The 21,251-nt window shown below is 35.3% G+C and overlaps 3 protein-coding genes across 4 annotated transcripts; all 3 read right to left on the reverse strand.

Moving 5' to 3' along the window:
• Positions 1-26: 26 nt before the first annotated feature.
• LOC111776263 (guanine nucleotide-binding protein subunit beta-2) lies at positions 27-4,327 on the reverse strand. Its single transcript, XM_023655670.1, has 6 exons — positions 3,994-4,327; positions 3,777-3,871; positions 2,568-2,992; positions 1,866-2,223; positions 1,589-1,702; positions 27-322 (listed from the first exon to the last, which is right to left on the reverse strand). Exons 1-6 carry the CDS (start codon positions 4,097-4,099, stop codon positions 287-289), a joined length of 1,134 nt encoding a protein of 377 aa, XP_023511438.1. The 5' UTR covers positions 4,100-4,327; the 3' UTR covers positions 27-286.
• Positions 4,328-6,218: 1,891 nt separating this feature from the next.
• On the reverse strand, positions 6,219-11,135 carry LOC111776293 (cyclase-associated protein 1-like). 2 transcript variants are annotated; one of them, XM_023655714.1, is made up of 11 exons: positions 10,659-11,135; positions 10,189-10,357; positions 10,030-10,094; positions 9,338-9,626; positions 9,069-9,225; positions 8,877-8,986; positions 8,692-8,747; positions 8,536-8,592; positions 8,236-8,379; positions 7,209-7,312; positions 6,219-6,416 (listed from the first exon to the last, which is right to left on the reverse strand). In XM_023655714.1, exons 1-10 carry the CDS (start codon positions 10,932-10,934, stop codon positions 7,226-7,228), a joined length of 1,410 nt encoding a protein of 469 aa, XP_023511482.1. In that variant the 5' UTR covers positions 10,935-11,135; the 3' UTR covers positions 6,219-6,416; positions 7,209-7,225. The 2 variants fall into 2 exon arrangements, with proteins under 2 accessions (XP_023511482.1, XP_023511481.1); XM_023655713.1 differs by having other exon boundaries at positions 6,219-6,482.
• A 2,194-nt stretch (positions 11,136-13,329) lies between these two features.
• Positions 13,330-17,249, reverse strand: LOC111776518 (probable receptor-like serine/threonine-protein kinase At4g34500). The gene is made up of 7 exons (XM_023655985.1): positions 16,480-17,249; positions 15,212-15,316; positions 15,003-15,125; positions 14,728-14,898; positions 14,516-14,645; positions 14,122-14,331; positions 13,330-13,690 (listed from the first exon to the last, which is right to left on the reverse strand). The coding sequence occupies exons 1-7, from the start codon at positions 17,040-17,042 to the stop codon at positions 13,604-13,606; spliced, it is 1,389 nt and encodes a 462-aa protein (XP_023511753.1). The 5' UTR covers positions 17,043-17,249; the 3' UTR covers positions 13,330-13,603.
• Between the last annotated feature and the right edge of the window lie 4,002 nt (positions 17,250-21,251).

Here is a 21,251-nt window from a genome sequence, read left to right on the forward strand (position 1 = left end):
TATTATCATAGTAAAACAAGACAGCATGTAACAAAACGAACTCTCTAGCTCATGAAAGCCTTTTTCTTTTTCACCATTTTCCAGTAATCATTCAGAATGTTGAGATAGGACATCTTTCTAGAGGGGGTTACTACAACTTACAAGGCAAAGACTGGAATACTTACCAAGAATTTGAAGGATTTCAACAAGCAAGAACAATGCATTTGCATGCAGACACTAAACACAGGCCTTGCAGTCAAACTGAAGCCATTACAGAAAATGCACCCCCTTTAAACTCTCCCCGTGCTTAAGTTACCTTCCGGTGACCTCCGAAAGCCCATATCTACATACAAAAAAGGAAAAAAAAGTTTATAGCTAGATATTAACCAAACTAGATTATGATTATTGATATGCGTAACTATTATCATTCATCAATCATCAGCAAGAGTCAAATTGCTTACAACCACCATAGAAATATAATTCCAATGCCACAATATTTAGACACTAAAATGTAGTTTAAAGCTTCGAAAAGGAATTGATGCAAGAACAAAGAAATAAGTTTTCATTCCCAAAGACAGTTTTTCTCATTCTCGGGGGAAAGTCGAAAATTAGGAGCTTCAAAGCTTGTTTAGGAGCAGTTTTCAGAATATTTATATGCTTTTTAGAACAAAAGTTCAGTGAATGAAAACATGTTTAGATCAGTCTTTGATTTGTTTATTTTTTCTTCCATAAAATGATAATAGCTGTTTTTTATAAAGCAACCAAATTGTTCGTCAATTCAAAATCACAAGTTCTTTAATAAAGGTCTGGTTATATACAACATGAGTCTTTACGGATCATTTGATCGTGGTTCTTATCTTAAGACAATTGGAGAATAATTCATTTTTTACCCATATCCTTGAGTTTAGCTAGTCAAATTTATCCTTAAATTTCATCAAATTTCATCAAATCCTAGCCATAAGTTAAGTAAGAAATATTGATAATATACTGTTTAACTTGATTTGGACATTTTATTGTTAAGTTTGATAACTTTTTGATGTACTTGAATTTGTTGCTAGGTTCGAATGTTCTTGTGGTTTAGTTTAGGCGTTTCTATGGCTTCATCTTTGGGTTTTGTTGTACTTGAATTTGTTGCTAGGTTCGAGAATTTTTGTGGTTTAGTTTAGGCATTTCTATGGCTCCGTCTTTGGGTTTTGTTTGCTGAATCTTGTTAGATTTATTGGTTGATTTGAGTAATTTTTTAATTCAATTTGAGGTGTTAGTTGCACCACTTAAGGGAAAGTAAGGTTTAATTTAAGTTTAAGGTTTAAATTAACAAGATGATAAATGTCCCAATCAATTTTCAAAACAAAAAAAAGTCAAAGAAAAGAAAAATGGAATATTATCTTAGAACATATTTTCAAACAATCTCTTGGCCATGATTCCATGAATGACATCATATTATTTAACTACAAAAAGAAGATGATCATGTATCCCTACCACCCTATCAAAACTTATTCATCACTTTTCGATGCTTAAGCAATATCAAGGGTCCTACCAATCAAGAGAAAGTAGGAAGCAGGAGCAAGTCAAAATGAAGTAGGAATGCCAGGTTAACAAATACACTAACCTTCAGGTTTGAATCCCAACTTCCTGTACATAAAGCACTTCCATCAGCAGACAAGCCCAAGCAACTAATTCGCCCTTCGTGTGAGTTCTGAAGTGTTCCCAAGTTCAGAACCATCTGCAGTCACAGAAATTAATAGGTGTCATTTCACCCAATTAGATATCCTGTTAAAGGATCAAGTAATATACATAGGATTTTTTTTCCTACTCAAAGTATGCTATAGAAAATTATTGGACAACAGCTTTGACTTAATCAACTTAATTTGAACAAGATGAAATACCTTTGCAAGTAAGGTGTCCCACACATAGCAATCACCATTTTTGTATCCAGCAAACAAAAGTCTTCCAGATATAGAGAATGCAATGGAGGTTACGTGTGAGTTGGTATTATCACTGTGCAGCTGATGGTAAACTTGGAGTTCATGCCCAGTTCTGATATCAAATAATCTGCAAGTTCCATCATCAGAACCTGTCCCAAATCGGTTACCATCTGAAAAGAACTTCACTGCATTAACATCCCCTTCATGCCCATGAAATGTCTGCACTGCTCGACTAGCTACCCGAGTGTCCCACAGGCGAGCAGTTGCATCACAAGAACCAGAAATAAATGTTCTGGAATTGGATCCACTAATAGATACACTACAACATGCAGAAAAACAAATTAGTCAAACATCTACAAAAGCAACATGAATAAATAAAATATCCCTGAATTAGCATTGGACAATTACAAACATCGATCTTTACACCGTAAATCAGAAGGGCTTACAGAAGGGAAAATGTAATATAAGCAAGTAAACAAGTTAATGAAAAAAATTGTATATTCATATCGGAACTTTATATCATAATGAGCCAAGACAATCCAATCAAAAAAGAATGAGCCCAGACAATGGAACTCCAATGAACTAGATTCATCTCTAAACCAACTCCTTAAGGATGTTATGTGAATAAAACCCCTCAAAATTAAGTTTCAAAATCAGTTATACCTCAATACATCTGCTGCATGCCCTGACTGAAATTCACCTCCAAAAACAGAGGTTCGAAGCCCAGTAGTAATATCCCATAAGACACACGTCTGATCCCCAGAACCAGTAATGAGGTGAGTATCCTCATCTGGAACATACTGACATGACGAAATGTATCCTTTATGCCCGCTAAGCGTTCTAGACACTTGCAGATTCCCATCTCTGTCAGTTGGAGAGTTGAGGTTGAAGATAGAACAAACACTGTCAAGACCACCACCCGCTACAGATTGACCAGAAGGAGAGAAAGCACAGGTCATGACCCAAGGGCAAGGTAGTTTTATGGCATGAGTCTTCTGGCTCGTTAGCGCATTCCACACTATTAAACGCCCATCTTGAGATGCACTAACGATTCGATTCCTCTCTGAAGTCCAATCCAACGAATACACCTGCAGGAGTTTCAACAATTATTTTCCAACCCCAATTGAGAATGAAGGTTAAATTGTAAAGAAAAAGAGACATGATTGAGAGTAGGATCATTGCATAAGAAACACTCCATCGCAAGAATAGGAACCATTTTCAATATCTAGGGTCTGTATTCCAGACAATGAGTCGAGTGCCAGTAAAATGGGATAAAATAATTTGATCATGTTAGATGAACACGCTCTCCACAATGGTATGATATTGTCCACTTTAAGCATAAGCTCTCATGGCTTTGCTTTGGGCTTCCCCAAAAGGCCTCATACCAATGAAGAGAGTATTCCTTGATTATAAACCTATGAACATTCCCTAAATTAGCCGATGTGAGACTTTCATCATCCAACAGATCTTGAGAGTACATATATAATGTAGCATAAATCAGAGTAAGCTATCTCTTGAAGAAAGTTTCTTTATATCATTTCACAGGCCTATCCTCCCCTACTGCCATAGATCTTTCCCACCAACAAGTATGATTGTACGTCGAATCATTAAATCTCTTGCAAAGCATACACGTAATAAATGAACTAATAAAGCAATCGCTACCAAATCCATTCCTCTTAACTAGATAATCCAAAATTGTCTTAAAGTCAACTGGTGTTGTAGTGTAATTCAATCTCAACCTTCCAAGATACGTCTACAGTAAAGCAACGATTTCAGATCTTGTTCACAACGTGGTAAGAGGATTTCTAAAACAGGCAACCTTGAAGAGGAAATGAAACACGGTCGTCCTCATAGATAACCAACAAAACGTACCTTTCCAGTGTGACCCTGTAAAGTCCTGCAGCACACGAGATCCGTAGCTCCAAAACAGACGGGATTCTTCCCCAGAGACCTCACATACCCAGCTACTGCAGAAGCAACCACCAAAACGGATGAGATCGAAACCAAGTAACAACAATATAATCATGAATCAGAAGAAAAAAGAAACAACGCCGAACGAAAAAACCTCCAGAATGATGAAGTAGCTCACCATCAGTGTCGAGCAACGAATGCCTCTTCTGCTTCAATCGCTCTTTGAGAGAGTTGACCGTCTCAATAGCCGCCACATGCCGCTCCTTAAGCTCGGAAACAGACATTTTGCTTCTTCAAAACAAAAATTTTCAACTAAGAAACGCCATCCACACGCCCGAATCGAGCTTCAGAGAAGTCCTGAGCACTGAACAGGACAATGAGGGGAAATCGAAGCGAAAATCTAGGGTACAACTAGGGTTTGCAGGTCCGGGAGTAGGCGAAGGATTGAAGATCGTCTCTGAAGAAGAAGAAGAAGAAGAGCAAATGAAAACTTTTGGGGCGATCGAGAGGAAGAGGAAAAAGGGACGAAAAAATGGAGAATTATTTTTCTACTGAAGCCGGCGGGGCCCACGCTGTCCCACGTGTTGCACTAACCATACGTGTAAAACACCGTGTCATGTGGGGTCCATTCAGGCTCTAAATCTAATAATTAAATCCACTTTAATTACTATAATTGTGTTCAATTAATTAGCCGCAAAATGTGATTTAGATAAAGTTATACAACAATATACTTTTATTTTTCCCTTTTTTAACCTAAAGTTTAAACTTTTAAATTAATTCAAATATATATATATATATATTAATACTTAATGACCAACATTAAGTTATGTGTAATATTGTTTTATAGTTATATAAAAATTAATATTATTGTTATTATTATTATTATTTATCTTATAATATATTGTTAAATAATTTACCTGATTAATTTTTAGAATAGTATTATAAATGATGCTTTTTTTTTATGTTGTCTCATTCATTTCATCTTATTAAAAATAATAATAATAAAAAAAAAAAGGGGCTATTTTAACAATTTAGGAACATAATTAAAATTTGTTAGAAAGTTGAAAAGTATTTTGCATAATTCAACATTTCTTAAAAATTGACTACTAGTAATTCAATAATTCAATAGATAAGACATTTGTATATATTTTTTTATTTATTTATTCCGATAGAACCCGGATGGACGGATGTTCGAGAAGTCTTGATTAGATGAACGACACGCGGGCCCATTCTCGATGGCATGACCGAACGAGTTATGATGGTCGACGACATCCCGAGACTCGCCATAGTTTCAGACTCCGTTCCGTTCCAACTAGCCTACCTAGTCTATATCCACAATTGACGTGGCATCGGGACGATGGCGTCTTTCGGAATGGCATCAAGACATATGGACTCTGTCGATGGGGATCGAGATGACGAGACGAGATGCGATGTTGCATGGAGAGACCTTGGCCTGAGCAGAGACAAGGTCGAGCCGAATGACTTGACCTAGCGTAGAGGCAAGTCAGATGTGTCGCAGACGATTGAACATGCATGCACAGGCGGCGTGTGTGGTCGAACAAGCTTGGATTCCGCACAGGCGATGTTAGGGCGAAGACAACCCTCGCCTAAGGTCCGACGAAGCCACAAACCCGGGGCGAAAAATATATATGGGACTTGATTCCCCTTAAGGCTAATCGTGAGCGTGTCAAGATCACGATGCCGCACGATAAAAAAATGTAGAACCATGACAGTTAGATAAAAGATTAGATAGACTGAGATTATAATGATAAATTATATTTTAAGTTGATTAAAAATATGATTGTGAATTAAAAATATGATCATAATTTATGGTCTTAGTTTTTGTAACTTAAAAAAAGTATAGAAAAAAAAATATAGAAAAATTTATAGATATTATTTAGATCAATTAAGATGTCATTTTCAGTGACTTAGTACATGAACTTCAAAATAAAAATAAATTTATTTTTAAAGTGGAGTTTATAGATTCTAAAATTTTATTTTTGGTTTTAAAATTTCCCAATAAAATGTTCGAAAGTGTTGCTAGAAAAGTATAGTTTCAAAATAAATAAACAATATCCAAATGAGGCTTAGTTAACGATATTTAAACTTTGACTATTTTACTATTAGTGAATAGTAAATTAAACCAAAAAAAGAATATATCAATGTCAAAATGCAATATTTTAGCTGGAAATTAGAGGAATAAAATACCCCAAATCATAAATATTGGTTTAATACCACCCATAACTAGGGAGTAATTGATTTAAATCTAATATTCATATAATAAAAATTATAAACCAATTCTACACAAATTTCAATTAATTGATAAAAATGACAACAAACTTAATATAGATCATTTTTTTGATGGGTTTGAAAATGGTCGTTTCAAAAATGAAGCTTTCCGCGTAACAAAACAATGAAACTTTTCACAAAACAAACAAAGTTTAAGAATACAAATCAAATAATCGAGTTATATGAAAGCAAAACAAAACAAAATCTAAAAATACAAATCAAATAATTGAGTCATACCAAACCTCTAGCCTCATATACCATATGAATAATCATTTTTGGTTGGGATGCTCTCAAGTTCTGCATTCTTATTGCCTACATTCAAACTTTCCGTCATAATATGATTCTTCAAACTAAGATAATGGTTCAAATACATCATCCCTAAAATCAAGATAAAAGCTCAGATTAGCTAACTGCACGAACCAAACAAAATCCGCATTATAATGTAATTAACTAATCGCACAAACAAAACAAAATCCGCATTATAATGTAATTAACTAACCGCACAAACAAAACAAAATCCACATTATAATGTAATTAACTAACCGCACAAACAAAACAAAATCCGCATTATAACGTAACTTTAATGCTACATTAGGTCAGTTTTAACCGAATATAACTTAATTGATTAACAAACTGCAATACAAACAGGAAGACACAAATTTTCAGCCATAAACCAAGAACGTGTGAATACAAGCAATCAATTTGAAATGTATAAAATCAAATCTAAACTAACCATGTAACTCAAGTGCTAAAATCTAAACATTAAAATATTTCATTCACGACATAAAAAGCACAACAAAAGAACACCAATGTCACCAACCTTCCTGAGGCACTAAAATCTTGTATACGTATTTTCTACACGCTCCAAAACCAAAATGATGAATGATTAGATACTAATAGAGATTAGTTTAGGCAGGTATAAATTAACTCAGCCATTCATAACAAATAAATAGTAAATAAAATAAAATAAAAACTCAAAACAAGTTATTGGTAGCCATCGAAATTCATATACAAACAATTATTTCATAAGAGAAAGGCACCAACTGTAAATAATTATAATGATTTATGAAGCAGAGTTAAAAGGCTCAGAGATGTGTTGATCACCAGAAAATTAAACTGAATTAGGCACCAGAGTGAGAAACTGGTGTTGTTTCAATACGACCATCCTTAAGTACATGAAGGAACTGCTGGGGTAAAACATGCTCCACCTGCGAGAATACAAACAATGGAAGTCATCTAAAGGAATATGAATGAATGTTTTACTATGCCAACTTAAGCACATGTTCAATTAATTAAGTCATATATCCTCAAATGTCTGAGGTTCAAATCCCCTCGTTCTTCAACTCAAACAAAAAATCGAAAAGAAAAATTTTAATCTATTAAAAAAAACATTCTTTTTTGGAGAGAGTCCCACGTTGGCTAATTTAGGGAATGATCATGGGTTTATAAGTAAAGATTGGTACAAGGCCTTTTTGGGAAGTCAAAAGCAAAGTCAGGAGAGCTTATGCTCAAAGTGGACAATATTATATTTTTGTGGGGGTCCATGATTCTTAGCATAGTATTAGAGTCATGCCCTCAACTTAGCCATGTCAACAGAATCCTCAAATGTCGAACAAAGAAGTTGTGAGCCTTGAAGGTGTAGTCAAAAGTGATCAAGTGTCGAACAAAGGGTGTACTTTGTTCGAGGACTCCAAAAGAGTCAAGCCTCGATTAAGGGAAGACTTACAATATACTTTGTTAAGTGCCGAACAAAGGGTGTACTTTGTTCGAGGACTCCAGAGAAGGAGTCAAGCCTCGATTAAGGGGAGGCTTATAGTGTACTTTGTTCGAGGGAAGGATTGTTGAAGATTGTTGGGAGGGAGTCCCAGATTGGCTAATTTAGAGAATAATCATGGGATTATATAAGTAAGGAATACATCTCCATTGGAACGATGACTTTTGGAGAAGCCTAAAGCGTTTTTGCTAAAAGTGGATGATACATTGTGGGAGTCCGTGATTCCTAACGGGGGACATGAACAAAAGTTCTCAAAGTTTATACAAAGAACACTTTCCGGAAGTATGTTTAAGAAATAGGGAAGATCTGATTAAAAACAGATATACACAACAACGTATGTTCAAGATAGAGATGTACCCAATCACCATCTGGATCATTTCCTCGCACCAAAACATTGATTTCACTTGATTTGGCAGTCGTTATGGAAGACTTCAGAGAATCGTTACTTAAATATAATTGACAGCCACCCGTATTATCCACCGAAATAGTTGGAGCCGATCCCTAAAATAACCAGAAACTACTTTATTACAAACATATTAAAATAATTTGACTACGGATATCATAATTTTGTTTCCCTTTATTATATGCTTTATGCCTTGTATAATAAATCATCATATGGCCATGCAAAATGGGAGCATATCGTTGGAAAAAAGATACCTGGCATTGAATCTCAATGCCGTTGCAGTTTACAATCTCACATGCAGCCACGACATCCTGTTATTTTTTGCCATAAACAAACGAGCCTAAATTAGTTCCTATGAGTTTGACTTCAATGAACTGAAATAGTGTGCGGATTGCTTATTTCACACTTACAGTGAACACAACTCCTGACTTAGTGCACTTGTCAACTGTTATGTTATTGACCTTTCCTGCACATAGTTTTTAAGGATGATGTAAGTTGCTCATGGAACAAGAGTAATTTTGAAGTGGCTGCGCAATATCATGCTAGTGATGTCAAATGAGTGGTGGGAGAGAAGAGAGTAAAGTAGCGAAATCACCTTGAACCTGAACCACAGAATCTTTACATCCATACATGTATACTGACTGTTTTGCATCACATTCTGATATAACCAAATTTTTGTTTCCGATTTGGTTCTCAATGGCCCACCTGCAAGGATGCAAGATATGAGGTGTACGAATCAGAGGGATGTCATTTTCTTCAGTAGGGATGATAATATTAGCAGACATACTTCCGACCCATTTGAAGCTCGAACTTGGGGTTGGGAGCGACAACTGACTTCTTCGACGAAGAAGGCAAATTTCTTCGACCAATTTCACTGGTATTGACAATACCAGTTCTATCTCCACGGTTTTTCGTCTTCATATCATCAGTAACTTTTCTCAAACCTGTAATGCAACAAAAATATGTAAGAAGTAGGGCAGCATATCTATAATTGGTATACACATCAATTGACCCTTTTGCTAAAGAATATAATTCTGTAAACATAATCAATTGTACCTTCAGTGACAGACTTTCCTGAGCTAATTTCTTGAAACACAGCAGCCATTCCTTCTTTTGGACGTGTTGACGCTTGAGAAGTTTCAGTGCTAAAGAGGGGAGCTGAGGGAGGTGGAGGAGCAGGAGCACTTGGGGTAGGAGCTTTCGCCATTTTGCCAGCAGGATTCCAAACTGGTCCCAAAGGATAAAATCTTTTAACATAATCCCTCAAACCTGGCAAGAACAGTTCCTTCACAGCTCTGGCCCACTCGACATGGTTTTGATCTTTGTTCTTAAACTCCACGAGAATCTAGATTAGGATTTAGGAAAACAAAGAATGAATACAGCCTTGGAAATACTTTGTCCAGCTACTTAGCACAGATAATAAATTCACAGAGAGCTACGAGCATCAAGACTATCAATTTCAAATGATACATCCACTTCTTAAATTTGCTGTTCACCCATCTATTTCTTTATGTTGAATCATGAATTGGCTAAGAGTAGAAGGAAGACAAACCATGGAGAAAACATGATAAAACGAGTCTGTAAATTATAACAAATTCATAAACAAGGTTCAGTCTAGCACCTACGAATGCCATTTTGATCATGTTTGTATTGCTACATAGGAAAATTTTCTTACACATTTACATAGGTTGGTTAGTGTTCCTTGTTATATCATGAATATATCAACTAATGTGCCACGTTGAGTGTACCTTGTTGCTGTAGAACTCAGCCGTTTGCCAAGTTTCCTCAACATGTGCAACAGGCATGCTCATACCTACGAAAAGTATCATCGGGGAATTAGAAGGTTCGAGTGAAACTACACATTTTCATTTCTAATGTAGAAGGAATAACTAAAAACATCGTCACACCAGACTCTTTTCCTGTATACGCAATCCAGGCTAAAGCCGAGAGAGCATCGGCAACAGTCTTCAAATGGTTGAAAAACTCAGTTCTTCTCCCTGCTGTCAATGCGTTTGCCTTCAGAATAACTTCGTTCAGTGGCTTGAAAAATCCAGCCAATCCCGCAAGATCAGGTTTCTGCAAATCATAGGAAAAAATTCGACCTAATAAAGCAATTCGTTCTGAGCGAGAGACATTGCAAACTTGAGATAGCGACGCTATCTTCCCCAAACAACTAACACGAGAGCAATACTCCAAAATTTGTTAATTAACATTACATTTTGAAGATTCTCAAATTTTTGTTTCATTCGTTTAGCATCCAATCATGATTAAACATCCACGGAAACGAATATACAGGATAAACGACCTCATCGATCAACGAATTCATCAAATCGTCGTTCAAACAGGGAAAAAAAAAACATAAAAAAAAGCCGATTACCTGCGTTTGTTTGATCGTGACAAGAAGCTCCTTCTCAACGGAAAAAGCTTCTTCCACAATCCTCGTGACCTCAAGGACCTGACCTCCTATCTTCTCAGCAGCATCGGACACCTTCCGAACGCAATTCCTCATCAGATCCTCAAAAGCCAAAATCGAAGGATCCGACGCCGCATCGTCGCCACTTCCCAACGAACGACTGCCAGTGGAGAATCCGGTCGACAGTGCCTCAAGCCGGCACACGGCGGATTCAAGGCGTTGAATCAATTTCTCCTCCATATCCGCAACCGCAACCGCAACCGCAACCGCAAAACTCAATCTAAGATCAGATCCACGGAGAAATGCAATGAAGATGAAGAAGATGACTATTTCATTTCAATGATTCGGAATCGAAATCCAGGCTTTAGCTTCGGCTTTTTGTTGTTGTTTCGTTGATTTTCTTTTTTGGCGGTTTCAATGATGAAGAGTTACTACAACTTTGCGCGGGGTCGTTCGTTTTGGTTTCAGAAGGGCAATTCCGGGAGTTTGAAGAATTACACGTGGCAATTTCTCAATTTTTTCAGCACGATTATTCTCAATTTCTAATAATTGCTTGCCACGTGTCGCATTCGTGATTCAAAAAACTTCCCTACCTTTTTTTTTTTAAGTTACTAAAAAAATTAAAAATATTTGACATTTACCAGATTTTAGTTATTAATATAACATATATCGTACATAAGTATAATATTCTTATTTTGGGAAAGAAATAACTGGACAACCCAACCCAACTCAAGATTGGGTTGTAAACTCTATTTGAGTTGCTCGGGTAACCAACTCGATCGGAATGTTTCACTTAAAAATTTAATGAAATACTTCATTAGTTTTCTTTAAGACGTGCCAACAAAAATAAATGTTTTGCTTAATAACACTTTTCCAAAAGAAAATATCTAAACCATTGAATTCACGGTTGAATCAAATTATCACATATTCGTTGTTTCCGTTTAATTTAAACGATAACTAACATTTTGTCACGAACTAAGGGAATGAAAGGCTTGTTTGAACAAAGCTCGAACAAATTTAAGCAAAAGTCTAACTCAAAAGTCAATTTTGTTTGAAGTCTCAACAATTTCATACTATAATTCATTAAACTCACGTCAAAATAACTTAATAGCGATTTTTCATAACACATAAAAGACAGTAGCCTTCGATAAAGATCGAAATATTCATTTGTAATGGCTCAAACTCACTGCTAGCAGATATTATTAGCTTTAACATATTACATATCGCCATCAGCCTCACTGTTTTAAAACGCATGTACTAGGAAAAAAGTTTCCACACCCTTAGAAAGAATGTTTCGTTCTCCTCTCTAACCCAATGTGGGACCTCACAATCCACCCTCCTTAGGGCACAGCATCTTCGCTGGCACATCGCCTGATGTTTGACTTTGATACCATTTGTAACAGCCAAACTCACCGCTAGCATATATGATTCACTTTGACCCATTACATATTGTCATCAGCGTCATGATTTTAAAACGTGTCTACTAGGAGGAGGTTTCCACACCCTTATAAGGAATGTTTCGTTCTCTTCTCCAACCGAAGTGGGACCTCAGATCATCGAAATCTACATAAGGTCGAGTTTAGGATAAAACAAATTGCATGTGCATATGTCTAAGCAAATTAGGGTGGATTTGGGTGATGGATATTTATGAACCAACAGAAGAAAAGTGAGATGAAGCAAATGACAAATAGAGGGAAGCTTGGTTCTTTGGTGAAGTAGCCAAAGAGAGAAAGAAATGTAGAAATGTAGAAATGTAGCAGATGATGGCCCCATTGTGTTTGCTGAGAAGTGGATTTTGTTGGTGGAAGCTATCACCTAGACGACGACATGTCACGTAAACTAAACTAATAAGAAACCATTCAAAATCATATATTCGCACTCCAGTGTCGGTATAGACTTAGAGAACTATTATGGTTGATGACGACATGTCACGCTAACTAAACTAATAGGCGACGATTCAAAATCATACATTCGCACTCTAGTGTCAGTATAGACTCAGAGAATTATTATGGTTCACGAGGACATGCCAAGTTAACTAAACTAATAGGCAACGATTCAAAATCCTATATTCGTACTCTAGTGTCATTATATGGTTCACGATGACATGTCACGCTAACTAAACTAATAGGCAACGATTCAAAATTATATATTCACACTCTAGTGTCATTATAGACTCAGAGAACTATTATGGTTCCCGATGACATGCACGCTAACTAAACTAATACACGACGATTGAAAATCATATATTTGCACTCTAGTATCAGTATAGACTCCGAGAACTATTACGGTTCACGATGACATGCCAAGCTAACTAAACTAATAGGCAATGATTGAAAATCATATATTCGCACTCTAGTGTCAGCAGAGACTCAGAGAACTATTATGGTTCACGATGACATGTCACGCTAACTAAACTAATAGGCGGAGATTCAAAATCATATACTCGCAATCTAGCATCAGTATAAACTCAGAGAACTATTTTCGCTAAATGCTGAACAAGTTCACCTATCAAAGTTGAAGTTGATGAAACAAAGCAATGACTTCACTAAATGTTGAACAAGTTCACATTGAATTGGAATGAACCTAAGAGTTCTTGAATAAACTTCAAAATTTCACAAACAGAAACGCATAGAGAATTATTGCAAGAAGCCTACAAATTTCATATATATAAAAAATAGGACATCCTATATACAAAAGAAACACTCACGTCTTAAGTTTGTAAAGAACCATAAACACCAATACAACAGCACAAACATTAGGCAAATAATCGATATACACCGCGCTGCCTCGTATTAGATTTTCGAAAACTGATTGGGAAGAAATTATAGTACAAAATAATCTGACCTCTTGGAAGAACTGGCTTCTTTCTTGCAGCAATGAGGTTCATCTCTTTCTTGCTTCCATGTCCTCTATATACCAGCATGCTTCATTGGGAGTTTACTCGGCACGTCTAAGCTAGAAGGCTGGTTATCTTTCTCTCGCACGGATCGAAGCTCCTGGAGAAAAAAAGATAGGTTCACTCTCCAATTTGAACACATGTTTGAAACTCATACAATCACTTTGTTCTGGAATAGTGATTGATGTCTGAGAACATCAGGCTTGCAATAGTATGATAGAGTATCATTCATATTCCACTAGTACACAACTAACCTACATAAATTTACAATTGAAACCATCATATTCTCCCTTAAGATAACTTTCTGGATTGTATTCAGAAAGGTCTAGGTAAATAACTCATCATTGAATCGATTAGATTTTACACGAGCCGATAACTTATTCAGATATTTAAAGCATAATCTTCTTTGGGTTTATTGAAACTTTGGAAATCAGGGGGTAGATAGAACAGCTGATGTAGATGAACTAGGATGACAATCAGCACATCTTAAGTCAAATAATTTAAAGAGTATAGGTGGACGAAAGTGCTTACCGAGCGATAAGGAAAGTCGTCTGCCTCTATCATATGAACGATTTGCCCCATCTTTGGCCTTTTATTGGCATCCAAGTCGATGCAGCGTAGACAAACAAGCAACATTCGCTTTAGAGTTCTTGGAGGGGGTGGAATCTCAATCAACGGATCGACAACCTCTTCACCACGTCGATTCGCCACCATTCCTTTAAACCAGTCCACCAAGTTCATCTGCAGATACATTCACCAAATGCTTAACCAAGACAAAAACCTACTTTCTTTCTGCTTAACAAAAACTTTCCGGTCTTCCCTCTAGCACACGGGAATCATCGTAAATTAAATTGGAAAACTTAAATATGTATGGAACATGTGAGAAACTTGGCTTAACATGGTGCTTAGAGCGTAACGGTCTTACCTCTCCTGGAGGCCTGGAATAGTCGATTGGGCTTCGGCCAGTAATTATCTCCATAAGTAGAACTCCGAAACTATATACATCACTCCCCTCATTAAGCATGCCTGTACTTGCATACTCAGGGGAAACATATCTACAGCACAACAAAGTACCTCAGCAAACCAGAACGACTGAAGTTGCAAAACTGGATAGAATGTAGTAACGTAGAAACATACCCAAAGGTCCCCATTACACGAGTAGTTACGTAGCTCGCTTCGGGTTGTAAGAGCTTCGCAAGTCCAAAATCAGACACTTTCGCATTCCATTTTCTATCTAAGAGAATGTTGCTAGATTTTATATCACGGTGCACAACTTTCGGTTCTAAACCCTCATGCAAATAAGCCAAACTGTTATTGAAATGAGTCAATCAGCAACAAAAACACAACCAAAACATAATTACAATCAACTTCCAATACGACCAGATGTTCTATGTCAATGTAAAACAGTTTACCCTTTTGCTGTTCCAAGGGCAATTTTCATCCTAATATCCCATGTTAGAGGGCTAACAGGCCCCACATCACCATGTAACCATTGCTCCAAGTTGCCATTATCAACAAATTCATACACAAGCATCCTAAAATGGCCACAAAATCCCAGATGTTAAATTTATTTTATTGGACTCACGTGTTAACTTTTGAAGGAATTCAAAAAACAATGTACCTCTGTGTTCCTTCGGCACAATAACCCATCAGACCCACCAAGTTCTTGTGCCTTACTTTTCCAATGGCCTCTACTTCAACCTGGAACTCTTTCTCTGCCTGACCCCTGTAAGAAAATTATGAAAACAGTTAAGGGTACGTTTGGTAGCCAATTTGCATTCATTTTCTGCTATTCGATTCGTTGTCTGGGGATGTTTTTAGAACTGTTCTCGATTCTGTTATCCACAAATAGTGCAAATTATGAAAACATTGTATTAAAAGAAATTTATATAAATATAGCATGTAAACTCAATTCGTTTTTAATAATTACACAAAATTTTAAACATATACATAATCATCAGGGATAGTTTATATTCCGCCCAATGTTTAGTGGTAACGTGTGATCCCACGTTGGTTTGAGAAGGGAATGAAACATTCCTTATAAGGGTGTGGAAACCTCTCCGTAGTAGACGTGTTTTAAAACCGTGAGGCTGACGGCGATACGTAACGGGCTAAAGCGAACAATATCTGCTAGATGTGGATTTAGGTGTTACAGGTAACTACAACTAGTTTTATGGTTTAAATTGGGATACAATTCATGGATCTATTACCAAACACGTATTTAAAACACGAAATGCAACTTTGTTTCCATCGCTTTATGCAAAATTTTGTTTCTAGATTGCCCACCAAAGCGGCCCTAAGACATTAACTTAAAATATAGCAAGCACCATCCAGTAGGCCATATTAGTTTCTGAGAGAGAATCTACTCATAACCAGGAAGAAAAAGAAAGGTAAAAGTAACAATCACAAGCGATATGGTGAAGTTCTGTGATTTGAAATAGAAAAATTTGCTGATAATTCATGAGAATTCATGAGAATTCACCATTGGAGTAAAGAACAAAGTGACAAAGGAAGCCCACTACCGACACAGTACCAATAAGTTCGGATCCAAGTTTCTTCAGTCAAAGCAAGAATTTCATGGGGAAATTAAAAAATGGAAGAAAAATGAAGACTAGAGCATGAACACAGCAGCAGAACAGGGAATATAATAAACAAAACAGAGTGATATTCAACGCAGTTTTCCCAGACAACAAGATACAATAAACAAATATGAAATGGTTGAATCTTTGTAATCCACTATCCACCCACCAAGATGACAATAAACAATTGAGAATTACAAAAATGACGTGCAATTCTTCATTTTCGAGTAAAGTATTGAGCAAATAATTGCCAAACACAATGCAGAGTTTCTCTGAAATGGCTTACAGCGAATGTCGTTGATTCACTTACTTGTTGTTAAGAAGATTCTTCACGGCGACGACGGAGCCGTCCGGCGAAACGCCTCTGTACACGATGCCATAGCCTCCTTCTCCGATCACATTCTCTTCCAGAAACCCATTGGTTGCCATTTCGAGTTCCTTCAAGCTGTACCACCGTCCCCACCCTAAGTTCTGATCCTCCACCGGCACATCGCTTCGACCGCCGCCGGACACGTCGCTCTCTTGACTCTTCTTACCTACTCCAGTCTCGAACTCAGTTTCCTTCTTATTCTCAACCCTAACGACTTCCCCTTTCTCGCAATCCACACTCCGATCGGACTCATTGATCTCAGCGATCTCCTTGGAGAACAACGGAATTAATCCGGAACTATGCTTCACCCGCATTTTGTGCTTCCTCGAGTCCCTATTTTTACGGATACAGAGGAAGATCAGAGCAGACGCTGCAATCACACATGCAGTAATTATACCGATCGCGGCGTAGACTTTCAAGTTGGATAGTGAACTCTCGGAAGAACTGGAGGAAGATTCGTCGGAGGGATGAATCTGGGTCGAATTGCTACCGGAAACCGCCATTGTTCCCGGCGAAACGAGGAGAAATGAGAACAAGCAGCAGAACAGAAGATGGAACGTGGGTTGTTGAGAAAAATATGAAAATTTGCAGGAAAAATGAATTTGGAGGAGAAGAAGAAGAAGGGAGTTGAAAGATTGAGAAATGCGGATTCAACGGATATGAAGATCAAAAAGAAAAAAAGAAAAAAAAAAAAAAGTGACAGAGGAGAAGGCGAAAAGAGAAGGAACGTTGTTGAGTTTTGGGGTACGAGAAAGTAAATTATTACGGAATTGCCACTGAATAGCGATGGTCGCAACGGCCATGAGGAGGGCTGTGGGACATGAATTGACCACCCTGCTTTTCTTTGTTTTTAAAACATGTCTGTTAGCGAGAGCGAGAGGTTGTCACGCCCTTATAAATGGTATTTCGTTCTCCTTCTCAACCGATGTGGGATCTCACAGTCCACCCTCTTGGAAGCCCAATTTCCTCGCTCGCGCTCGTTCCTCTTTGGGATCCAGCATCCTTACTAACACATCGCCTCATATCTACTCCCTTCAGTGCTCAACCACCTCGCTGGCACATCTCCCGGTGTCCGACTCTAATACCATTTGCAACAGTCTAAGTCCACCGCTAGTAGATGTTGTCCTCTTTAGGCTTTCTCTTTTGAGCTTCCCCTCAAAGTTTTCGAAACACGTCAAATTATAAGATTTCATTAAACACAAACTTAAAAATTTATAGATTTATGAGACATTTTTTATTATTTTAATAAGTTTCATTAAAACAATTATTTACTCTAAGATTTTTTTTTTTTTTTTAAACTATACTTAAAAATAATTATTTTATTTTTATTGAATAAAAAAATAAAAAACAAATGTATGTAGAATTTTTGCCTATCTTAAACTTTTATAAAAATATAATAATAATAATAATAATAATAATAATTGTTCCCAAAATGCCCATCATAAAAATATATTCCCTATGGTATAAAGTAAAGATGCTAATGATGTTACCTATGGTTGGATTTTAAAAAATAAAGCATAATCTAATTTGCTTCATTATTTTTATATTTCTAACGGCTTAAAAACGAAAAAAAAAAATTATCTTAATAAAAAAATAAAAAATTAATTAATCGGGACAGAGAATAATCATCATCACCTGTTTAACAGAAAAAAACATTGAAACAGAGGGAATTTAATCCATAATATTAAAATTATATATAATTTTATTAAAGTTATATAAATAATTTTATAGTCATTATTAATAAACTTTATGTTATAAATAAAGGTTGACTATTATTATAGATTCGTTGACTTTGTTAGCCAAGATGGAGAATAATTTGTGGGGGATAGGGCACATTTAATTTTGAGTTAATTTGAGAATTTGTTAAAATTTATATATAACTAAATGTTTTTAATGGAGGCCATTAAATACTACTAACTTATTTGGTAGCATTAATGTTACTAAATTTAAATCACATATATATATATATATATATATATATATATATATATATATATATATATATTATTTTGCTCATATTTTTTTTGGATTAATTTATAATTTCAATCTTTAGATATTTCAAGCCAAACGTGATTTTAATATGACGTGTTATATTTAAATACGGTAGAAGTCAAACATCGTTTTGATTTTTAAGTACGGTAAAAAAGAAAAAGTGGATCGCGTGAGAGTATGTTTTTTTTTTTTTTAAGAAAGACGTGCAATAATCTTAGTACAGTATCTAGTGAACATAGTAACCGCTCAAAATAAGAAATAAGATTTTCTGAACGTTCTAGTGGCACTCATTTAAAAAAAAAAAAAAAAAAAAATCATCTACCCGTGTGGAAAATGCCTAAAAAATAGTCGAAGAACGAAACTATTTCATAGTATTTTTTTTTTTACAAAATACGTATGTCTAATGTCACCGTCGTACATTTTTAACCGTGTAGTGTCGTGATCTTAACACGCGTAAGACAATCTTTAAGGGGAATCGAAGTTCAGAGTCAGCATCCTCAATGACTTTCTCGAGGACACAATCTGCCATGGATTGTGACATCTAGCCTAGTAGTTTTGAAAATTAATGCAATAAAACGAGATTTTTTTTTTTCAAACACACCCGATTCTCTCTTTTACCTAATTTCATTATCAAACTCACCTACTGTATTATTTAATAATAATAATAATAATTTGGGGTTAAATAAATAAAATATTAGTTAACGTTCAATTAATGAGCCATATTTGGTAAGACCTAGTTAATAATAAGATTTGTGGTTTATTTGGTCTACTAGTTATTTGTCGACATGTCGTCTCCATCTGATTCTCTCTAACGTCAATTTTTTACCTCACGCCGTCAGTTTACTCTAACCTCATTTTCGACTTTTTCCATTGTCCTTGATCTTGACCTTAACGTTAACGGACCGTTAACCATTACCTCACGCCGTCAGTTTACTCTAATCTCATTTTCTACTTTTTCCACTGCCCTTGATCTTGACCTTAACGTTAACAGACCGTTAACCAACATTACATTTACACCGTTTTCAAAACATAATAATAATAATAATTATTATTTTGTTTTATACTTTTAAATTCAACTATATATACATATACATATTATATATATATATATATATATATATATATATATATATATATATATATATATATTAAATAATCCGATATAAATTTGAATTTTACTTTTAATATAATCCTAAGCTTTTAATTTTATCGAGTAAATGTGTAATTTTTTTTAAAAAATATCAAAATATTAGGACTAAATTGGGTGNATATATATATATATATATATATATATATAGATAAAAAAATTATTTTAAATGTTCGAAAATCTAAAATTCAAATTCGAAACGTGATTTTGAAAATGCCGTTGGAATTGGTTAAAAATTACGGAAAGAATTACCGAAAATCGATAAAAAGAAAAAGAATTATATAAAAAAAAAAAAAACAAAAAAACAAAAAAAAAACCGGTAATTATGTTTTGGGTGTGGTTGGTCGGGCCCAAAGCACTAGGCTACGGCTTCCCACAAAACCACATCATGTCAACCAAACCCATATTTTCTTTTAATATAAAAAAAAAGTTAAAAATATATTTTTTATTTATGAACTTTTTGTGAAAATAATAATTTTATTGATATACTTTTTAAACTTTATTATATAAAGATTTCATTTCTTTACTTCAAAATTTGTAACAACTTCTTTTACTGCGGTAAATTTTTTTTTTGTTACCTCATTTATTTTCTCGAGTTTTGAGATGTACAATGATATATAAAACTCGTGTTGCTTGATGTTTTTTTTTTAGTTCAACAATATGTACGATTAGGGATACGAATCGTAGGAGTGCCCAAGTAAACCGAAAATTGAAACCGAACCAAGTTGAATCAAACCTGATGGCACACCATGACATATTCATCTAAGGCATAACCCTAACACGACCAACTTGTTAATACCAATGTGGACCTCGTCTATCTAGATAATTCACTACGGTTAACCGACAACCCTTTAATAGTCCTCACAATGTATATGATAACATAATCAAACGGAGAGGACCTCGTGCCTTTGTTTATTACACCATGTTATGTGGTTCCTTATCCCTAAAGACAAGTTCGCTATTAGAGATTGGTTAGCTAGCCCCTAATAGACTCCTCGTATTAACTTATTTAGGAGGTACGATCAGGGTACTGTAGCGTGCATAACGAAGTATAAACATGCTAAATTACAGTAACAATCAACAAGTCAACAAAAATCGAGTAACTAAATAGAAACGTGTAGCTGATAGAGTCCCTCAAACAAAAGTCTATTTACAATCCAGTTACTACCTATAGCGTCTCGAATGCTTTAAATTCAATAAAAATTTATACTATGCTTAAACTATAAGCCAAACTTAATGAAATTAGACCGTGCCGACTAAGGTATTTCCGTGCTTTTATCCATTTATCGAGTCATAAAACGTCAAAATCGACAAATTAATTAATTAACTTAATGTTACGAGAATGCCCTTCCCCTTTTCCCTTATTTCTTCTCTCTTTTTTCTAATTCCCCTTTTAATTCTTCTTTTTTTTTTCCTTTTTCTTTTTCTTTTACTTTTTTTTTCTATTTTCCTTTATTTCCTTTTATTTTTTCTTCTTTCCTTTTCCTCTCTTTATATATATATATATATATATATCATTTTCCAAATTCCCTTCTCAAATTCTCAAATAATAATAATAATAATATTAATTAAT

This window comes from Cucurbita pepo, chromosome LG15 (genome assembly GCF_002806865.2).
Source record: "Cucurbita pepo subsp. pepo cultivar mu-cu-16 chromosome LG15, ASM280686v2, whole genome shotgun sequence".
In the NCBI taxonomy this organism is placed as follows: Eukaryota; Viridiplantae; Streptophyta; class Magnoliopsida; order Cucurbitales; family Cucurbitaceae; genus Cucurbita; species Cucurbita pepo.